This window comes from Octodon degus, unplaced genomic scaffold, assembly GCF_000260255.1.
Source record: "Octodon degus isolate 3935 unplaced genomic scaffold, OctDeg1.0 scaffold00125, whole genome shotgun sequence".
In the NCBI taxonomy this organism is placed as follows: domain Eukaryota; kingdom Metazoa; phylum Chordata; class Mammalia; order Rodentia; family Octodontidae; genus Octodon; species Octodon degus.
The window spans coordinates 8,158,188-8,167,121 of NW_004524701.1; the positions used below are offsets into that span (position 1 = coordinate 8,158,188).

An 8,934-nucleotide genomic window follows, 5' to 3' on the forward strand; every position below is an offset into this window, starting at 1 on the left:
AATGAAATTGCACTGTGTTCAAGAAACCAAAAAGAGCTTGCTATTACTAGAGAGTCAAAAGGGTATTAAGAGAAGAGGCTACTGAGTTAAGCCAGGTGTATGTGGAAGTAGTCTGTTTGGACTCAATTCTGCAAGTAATGAACATTTTTCTGTTGTGTGTTGTAAATTGAACCCTAGAGTAAGAAATACTGTAGGGGCCAGGGAGATAGCTCAGCAGAATAAGAGCCCACCTGGCAAGCATATGGTCCCGAGTTTGATCCCTGGTATGAAAAGAAAAGAAAAGAAAAGAAAAGAAAAGAAAAGAAAAGAAAAGAAAAGAAAAGAAAAGAACCAGACTGTAGATATATGGTCCTTTTATTTAGTTTTGTACTAACCGACCCCCAAAGAATGACTTTAACCTTGAAAGTCCCAGAACAAGATGTCAGGATTAGATAACTGCTAAGCAAGCAAAGTTTTTTAAAAAATATTTATTTATTTATTTGGTACGGGGTCTCCTCAGACTCGTAGTAATCCTTCTATCTGAGCCTCCCCAGCACTGGGATTACAGATGCATGCCACCACGCCCAGTGTCATTCGCTGTTTCAGCTTGCCCCTGGGGGTAGGGCCCTCACAGCACCTCTTGGATCTAACCCCAGTCGCTGGGCTTTGCCTAAGCAGGCACTTTAGTCTGCTGAGCTATTTGGCCGGCCCTAATTTTTTTTTTTTCCTAGCAGAAATGTTTTTCTTATGGTTCAAATTCCAACCTATAATCATGTATTGGCATCTCTTTGATTTTTTTAGATCTTGAACAGTTTCTCAAATTTGAACAATGGCATTTTCAAGAGTACAGGTCAATTATACAATAGACTGTCTTCAGTTTTGGGGTTGTCTGATATGCATTTTGGGTCGGAATATCACAAAAATATACTATGATTTTTTAGTGTTTTATATTAGTTAGATGTGAACAACTGATTTGTCCATTATTGGCGGTTTTCACTTTCTCATAATATGGTTATGAGAGTATGTCATTTTTCTCAATTCTATTTTTATTATTATCTTTAAATGTATTTTGCACATGGTCTCACTACACAGATCAGACTCGTAGTGATCCTTCTGTTTTCAGCTTTCCAAGTGCTGAGATTATTGGCATGTGCCACCATGCCCAGTCTCGGTTGCTGTCTCAGTATGCCCTGGGGGTGGGGCTGGCATGGCGTGCTGTAGATTGAACCCACTGGGCCGGCCTAAGCAGCAGTGCTTTAGTCCGCTGAGCTATCTGGTGGCCCCTTGGCTCAGTAAACTATTCAATATTACAGTCACTAAAATTATGTAGCAGCATAAGTCCCCCATCACTCAGCCAATACACTTCAGCATGTTAGTAGCCCCAGTACACATTCTGTTACCTTTGTTCCTTAGAAACAACTGGTCACTGTGATGTATATTGTAAGAACCAATCCCCAATTGACAAGCCAGTCTGCCTCTGTACTTCCTGCTTGATCATTCCATATAAGCCCTAGACCACCAGAGACCAGGGCCTGATACTTTGGGAACAAGCCCAATCTGTGCCACTGATGTAAATAAATCTGCCCCCGAATTCTGGTTTGGGTGTTTCTGCTTGCCCTTGCAATGTTAGTGGTATATTTGATGACAGTCAAGTAGATTCACAATATAGTAAAGAAAGCATATATTCTATATTCTAAAATATTATACATATATGAATGAATGTATGGGTTTTTTCTTTTTGCTTGTGTATATACAAGTTTTTATTATTTATTACATTATTAATTGTAATTCCTATCCAGCGAAACAAGTTATTAAAGTGATAACAGCTCTTGTGTAAAAACTTTAAACATGAAAAAGCTGTTTAAAAACATGCTTATACAACAAAGTTCACAGAATTTGGTTGCTGATCAATAAATATTAGTTCTTTTCCCTAATGATAGAAGATAAGCTCAAGTTAGAAATCTGGACTGTCATTGAGAGATTAGTCAAAAAGTTCGTGTTTGCTAAGCTTTAAAACTTTTAACTTTGATATTTCAGGATTAACATAATTTTCATGTATTCTTCAACAACCAACTGCAAACAGTATTTTTTGTATTATCCCAATTGGTTGTTGAAGAATAACTTTGTTTTACTGGATAGGAATTACAAATAAGTAATGTATATGTTTGGTTGTGTTAATATTACCAGCACTATATATTTTGAATAGTGCAGTAGTGGTGGTGGAGTTTGTAAAAGAAATCAAAATCAGGCCAGAGATAAAGGTCTTAGGTGAAGCCCTGGATAGCACTCCGGTTCTTCGAAATCAGCACTATCTGGGGATTCCAGGAGGAAACAACTTGAACTGACGCTGCTTCCAACCACCTGTGAGCCGGCACGCAAGCTTCGGTTCGTCGTGCGGACTTCGCGAAAGCAGCCGGTCTGTCTCTGCATCCGCGCGTGGAGTAAAATCCCCTCCTCCAGAGCCTCCCGGTCTTCACTGCCTGCGCTGTCTGTAGCGCTGGTAACCAGCTGGGTCCCAGTGCCCGGAGGTCCTAGCCGGCCTCCGTCGTTTCTTTTGCGAGCTAGGGCCCAGGGTGGGGGAAGGGTAAGGGTCGCTATTCGGGGCGGAGAAAGGCGGCGGGGCGGGGCGCAAACTGCGTGCGCCAACGGGGGCGGGGCGTGGCCAGACGGGACGGGGCGGGGCGGCGCGCGGGTGGGTTTGGCTGCCCGGCTCCCCTTCCTCGCCTCTGGGCCCGCGGCCGCGCTCCTCCTCCGCGGCTCCCGCCCTCCGCGCCGCCCCTCCCTCCCGCTCCTCCTAGGTGAGGCGCTCCTCTGGCGGTGGGCAGCATGGCGGCCGTGGAGACGCGGGTGTGCGAGACTGACGGCTGCAGCAGCGAGGCCAAGCTCCAGTGCCCCACCTGCATCAAGCTGGGCATCCAGGGCTCGTACTTCTGCTCGCAGGTAGCTGCCGGCTACCACTGGCGCGGCCTGGCCCCGGGTTTCCCGCTCCGCTCCGCCACTGCACAGCCTCGCGTGGCCGGGGCGCGGCTACCACTTTCCCGGCCGTGCGTCCGCGCGCACCCGGGCCGCCGTCTCCTTCAGTCCCGAGGCTCGGCCCGGCCCGGCTCGGCCCGGCCCGGCCCGGCCGCGCGGTCAAACAGGGTGGGGGGTGGCCCGCCGAAGCCAGGCCTGAGGCGGAAGCGGACCTGCCCAGGCGCCCAGCTGCCCTCCGCTTTGGGCTAGCGTGCCCGGCAGCCGGCGGAGTGCGCGGGAGCCGCCGCAGGCTGTGGTCGGCGCTGGGTCGCTGGGCCGGGCCTCTCTCCGGTGCTGGAGGGCCGGGGCCGAGGCGATACCATGGCTCCATGGCTTCTGGGCTGCGGGCGTCGGGAGCAGAGTGCGAGTTCAAGCTCCACTTCTTTGTGTCTTACTGCCGCGCTTTGACACTTAAGCAACTTTAGGGTTGGGGGCTGAGCGCAGTGTGTAGAATTCGTTCTTTTTCTTTGGCATGCAGAACTGTTAATATAAAACATAATGAATGGAGCGAGATCATTTTACTCCGTTACAGTATTTCCTACGGAGTCCACTGAAGCTTATGTGTAAGGCCGTAGTGGATAAGTGTTGTGCAGTGGTGTGAACTCAGCGTTGAATGGGGTCCTGAGTAAAGCGTGTGTTTGTGTTTACAGATTACTAGTGTTAACTGCTGCATTTGGAGATTCACAGTAAGTCAGGGCTGCAGTACAGTAGCTTGGCTCTTAGTTCCAGTGCAGGTGTGTTGAAAAGAGGCACATCAGTATTCAGTTTGGTAATGTCCTGGGAGAAGAAGGTGACTCCAGAATCCGAAATTTTGGTCGTTGTGCCACACTTGTCAGTTCTTGTGAGATCTGGAATTAGTCAAGTTTATATTCTTAATCCTTTTAAGTTCTGGTGTTACCTTGTACAGAGGGAATGATGATAATTTTCTTTATATAGTTCACAGGGTTGTTCTGAGACCCAGATTATCCTATGAACATGAAATGTTGGTATAATGTAAAGAGTTTTGGTTTTTAGAGGATGCCAGTACACTTTAATACTGCATTGTCTGAAAATATAAATAAAAACGAAATGTTAAATATATTTTTAACTAGAAAACAAATAAAAACAATAATATGTAAAAATAAAGATACAAATCAAATCCTTAAGGTTGCAACACTTGTAGATAAGCAACACTTGTAAGAGATCTTAGCTGTTACAGTATATAGGTCTTGCTTTTACATAGGATATGATCCTTGTTAGTATCATTTGGAAAAAGTTGCACATTGAGAAGTGTTGCCTGTTCTAAAAATAGCATTTAGGTTACTCAACAAGCTAACATTACTGCAAGCCCTTTTGATTAAAGTTTTTAAATTTCTACAGGCCTGTGTGGGCCCTGGACCTAAAAAAAAAAAAAAAAAGTTTGCTTTTGAAAATTATGTACCATCTAAGTAGGATAATGTGGTTTACACCATGTTTAAAGTTTAGTTGCATTTTGTAATGGTAATTTAGTCATGTACCATGTTGATCAAGCATGGGTGACATTCAGTAGAGAGAACATTGAATCATTACAGTTTGTGGAATAAATGTCAGACACATTTTATTTAGAATTGGGAATACTCCATGTTGAATTCTGCAGGTATCTTTTAAGTACCCTTTTAAATCTTTCAGAATGATTGTAACAGCTTACTCTCTTCATTCCTGTTATCACTTGTGATGGTCAGTTTTAAAAACTTGTTACCAAGTCAATTGTGGTATATTTCATTTCTCTACCGTAATTCCTTATTTTGCAAATTTTTATCAAAAACTAACTGAATAAGACCTATTGTAGAGAAGTCACTGAAATCACAGTGCTTCTTTCAACTCCAACTTGGGGCCTTGATCATCTCACTATAGTAACTTCCAAGTCTGTTTCCATTTTTGTTTCCTTGCTACTTTCTTGCACTTTAACTAGCAATGGCAGTTTTCTCTTTACCTTTTTGCACCTCTGGGTCCTAGCTTGGCTGTCTGGTCAGCTTGATTTTGTGAACTAAGAGAGCAAAGCAGTAGGAAGCTTTTCTGTAATACTATCACAGAAGTTAGTTTTTCCCAGGTATTGTGTCACCTTACCTATTTCTTTTATAAGATACAACCTGTAGTTATATTATAAAATGTTTCAATAAGGTAAACTATTGAAGATAAGCTGTCTTATTTTTGTTTTTTTATTTTATTTTATTAGTACAGGGTTTACAGGGTCTCATTACATAAATTGGACTTGTGATTCTCCTCTCTTCTGCCTCGCAAGTGCCAGGATTACAGGCATGTGCCACCATGACCAGTCTCAATTGCTGGATCAGTGTGCCCAGGGGGCAGGGTCGGCACTGGCCCGGCATGCTGGGGATCAAGGCTGGCATGCCGGGGATTGAACCCTGGCCGCTGCTCTCTGCCTAAGCAGGTTTTAGTCCACTGAGCTATCTGGCCACCTCCAAAAAACGTTTTGATTCATCAGAGGAGTAAAACCTATTTTACTTAAAATTAAGCTTTTCAAAATTTTCTTGTATGTATCCATTTTTTCTAAACAGTTTGTGTGTGCCTTGTTTTCTTCAGTTTTGTGTAGTAGTTTTGAGGGTGGAGGCTGTGATGAACTCATGTTTTCTGAAGTGCATTCATTGTGCACAGTGGGCCCTCAGTTCATGCAGTGGGAAAAAAGACATGAAATACAACATTTACATTTTCCTTATAAAGGCTGAATCATCTACTAGGTAAAGGATGTACTGTCTTTTTTTTTTTTTTTTTTTTTTACGGAACTGGGGATTGACCTCAGGCCCTTGTGCTTGTCAGGCAAGTGCTTATTCTATTGAGCTATCTCCCCAGCCCCTGTACTGTCATTTAGTCACTTGTTGAATTTCATTTCTTTTCAACTTTTATGCTGCTGTTTGGCACCTACCCTCTGCCTTTTGCTGATTTAGGATAAAGAATTAGCTAGGCAGTACCTGAGTGTTGTGTGTTACATTTATAGGCATTAGAATTTAAAAAGTAGCAAGTATAGTGTAAACGGAAAGAAACTGGGCTTGGAATCTGAGCTGTGTTTAACTCTTAGGTCCTTGTGTAAGTCCTCTTCTGATTTGATTTTGTTATGTTTTGTATTTGCTTTTTGTCTTTTTATTTTTAAAATATTTATTTATTTATTTGGTACAGGGTCTCACTACACAGCTTGGACTCACAGTAATTCTGTCGCAGCCTCCCCAGCACTAGGATTACAGGCATGCACCACCACACCCGGCTTTAGTGTCCAGCACAGCTTGGGGCTGGCACAGCACAGCATACAGTATTGGGGACTGAACCCAGGTCTTTGCACTTGCTAGGCAGGCACTTAGACCACTGAGCTATCTCCCCAGCCCTAAATAAAATATTTTTAAAATAACTAAAATATTATCAGAAACCTTACCTCTGGGACCATGATCCAATAAATTAAAGTAACTCTCAGAAAATATCCTTCATATTATCACATCTATAACTAAACAGAAGTTTGTTCAATGAAAGTGATGTTTATGAAAAAAGATAACTGGATCATTTACATGCAATGGCTTATGGCTTATATATCTAGATATCTCCCCAAAACCTCCTGTAATCATGGGTGGGGCTTTTGTGAATCCATGACTGGTCATGGGTGTGTGATACTGAATTAGTCCACTGTTGGGCTTACAGCTGGGCGTGATGCTGGGAGATGAAGCCCTCCTGCTTTGAGCATTTAATTCTTCTCATTTGCTCTGCCATGAATTGTTTTTCCTCTGCCATGCTCACCCTACCTTGGAGCCAGCCAAATACGGACTGAAATGTCTATAGTGAATTAAAATAATCCTTTCCTCCTTTAATTTGTGTATGTTGGATGTTTGGTCTCAACAATGAAAAGAGTAATTATTACACAGTGTATTGAGCTTTTTGCACTTCTCAAGCTAAAAAGTTTTCTGATAAATACAATTCTACCCATTGTTCTCATTTTTATCTTTACTTTGATGTCACCATTCAAGTGAATGTTTACATTGCTCAGGCTTTTCTCAAGGCTGATGCTCCTAGATTTAAAATAGAATAGTGTCTCATGGAACTTTATGATTACTAGTAATCACATGAATGAAATGAATATCAGATCATATTTAGCATGTAAGAAGTACTAGTGGTAGAAGTCTAGGTCTTGTGGTCTCTGTGGTACACACAAGTAAACAGGCATTTAGGACAAAGTGTGATGGACTCTTGAGAGCAGAAGTAGAGTGGTAACAGCTCAGTGCACAAGAACATGGAACAGGGGTTTAAATTAGAACATGGTGAAGTAAGTAGGAGGTCCAAGGTAAAGTCCAGGTGTAATAGGGAAGAGCCAAGTGATTTGTGTCTAGATATCCCCCCAAAGCCTCATGCATTAATAAGTGAGGATTCTTGGACATGGCTGGATCTGGAGTGTGTGATGCTGGGATCAAAGGCACATGATTACTAAATCAGTACTCTGATTGGCTTGGCATAGTTCTGGGCATGATTAAGGTTGCCCTCCCATGGGTGTGAGTGATATGTGCTCTAAAGTGTGTGGGCTGAATAAAGGAGAAAAAGAACGTTACTTGCTGCCTGCTGCCTGCTGCCTGCCATGAACTGTTTCTTTCCTACCGTGCCTTTTTGCCATGCCACCTTGCCTTGGAGCCAGCAGATTTTTTTTTTTAAAGTTTGTTTGTTTGTTTGTTTTTTAATTTTATTGAGAAACAGTAATGAGACAGTTTCAAAACCAATTAATAGGACAATTTCAATAATTAATACATTGCATATTGTTATCTTCTTAGTGGTTATTCTTAGTACAAGATGCAGACGTGATATCCTGTCCAAATACTATTAGTACAAATCTTTCTTCTCATTGAATTAATAAAAAGTAGCTGTATATCTATCCTAACTATTTTGCATTCACAGATACAAAATGGTCCTTCCTTTGTATCCCCTATTTTTGTTTAGTTTTGATAGAGATGGGTATTCCATTGCCATTTAAATATTGTAGGTGTGTGAATTCAGCAAAATAATCCAATATAGTCCAGTAGTCCATAATGGTAATGAGTTACCCATAGGACTGGCAATGTCAGAAGTTGTTGACTTGAGCCTTTCACAGCACAGCATATTAAAATGGCTTTACTTTAAAAATTTTATTTTTTATTTTTTATATGTGCGTCAGTCGTTCCTTTGGAGACATCAATATGGCTTTACTTTTTATACCTCGTTTTTATACTTTTCTGCTGGATTGTTAAGACCAAGATAAAGCAAGACCTATATAACAAGAAATGTATCTTTTGTATCTGATAAGGTCCGTCAAGTCCCCTAAGGATTTATCTTGTTACCCTGTACCACAGTTTGCAGATCCTTTGTCAGTGTCAGCCACATGGATGAGTCATAGCCATTGCTTGACCAATTTGCTCTCTGTGAAAGCCTGAGAGAATGTTTTCTCTCCATGTGACTCTCCTTAAGCACACTCTATATCATCGATCACGATGTTCTGACGCTCCATAATCTCCTTGATCTGAAAATTTGGGACCCAACTGAGTTATATGATGTTACAGTATAGGTTCTCCTATGTCCTGAGTTTTCACTGACCTTGAAAGGCTAGGGCCAAAATGTCGGTTGTCCTTGCAGCCCTTCTTTTCTGTCTTTTTGAGACACTGTACTGTTCGAGTTGGATTTGAACTTGGTGATCATTTTGCCTCAGCCTCCCAAGTGGTTTGCAGTACCATAACTGGCTCTCTTGATTTGTAATGGAGCATCTTTGAGGGAAGGTGAATAAATGAAGGCCAAATACGTAGCATAATGTCCAGGAAATTATTTTATTACAGATATAACCTCATATGTACTATTAAAAATAGTTCCAAGGAAGGTTTTAAAATGTTTAGAGGCTGGGGAGATGACTCAGTGGAATAAGCGCTTCCCTGCAAGCGCAAGGGCCTGAGTTCAATCCCCAGTTCTGCG

At 42.1% G+C, this 8,934-nt stretch overlaps 1 protein-coding gene across 1 annotated transcript in view; it reads left to right on the forward strand.

The window, feature by feature from the left end:
• Positions 1-2,736: 2,736 nt before the first annotated feature.
• Metap1 (methionyl aminopeptidase 1) overlaps positions 2,737-8,934 on the forward strand; it is a 117,080-nt gene continuing 110,882 nt past the window's right edge. Inside the window, exon 1 of the mRNA XM_023700605.1 lies at positions 2,737-2,919. Coding sequence (XP_023556373.1) covers positions 2,806-2,919 — 114 coding nt within the window. The 5' untranslated portion in view covers positions 2,737-2,805. The remainder of the gene's footprint in view (positions 2,920-8,934) is intronic.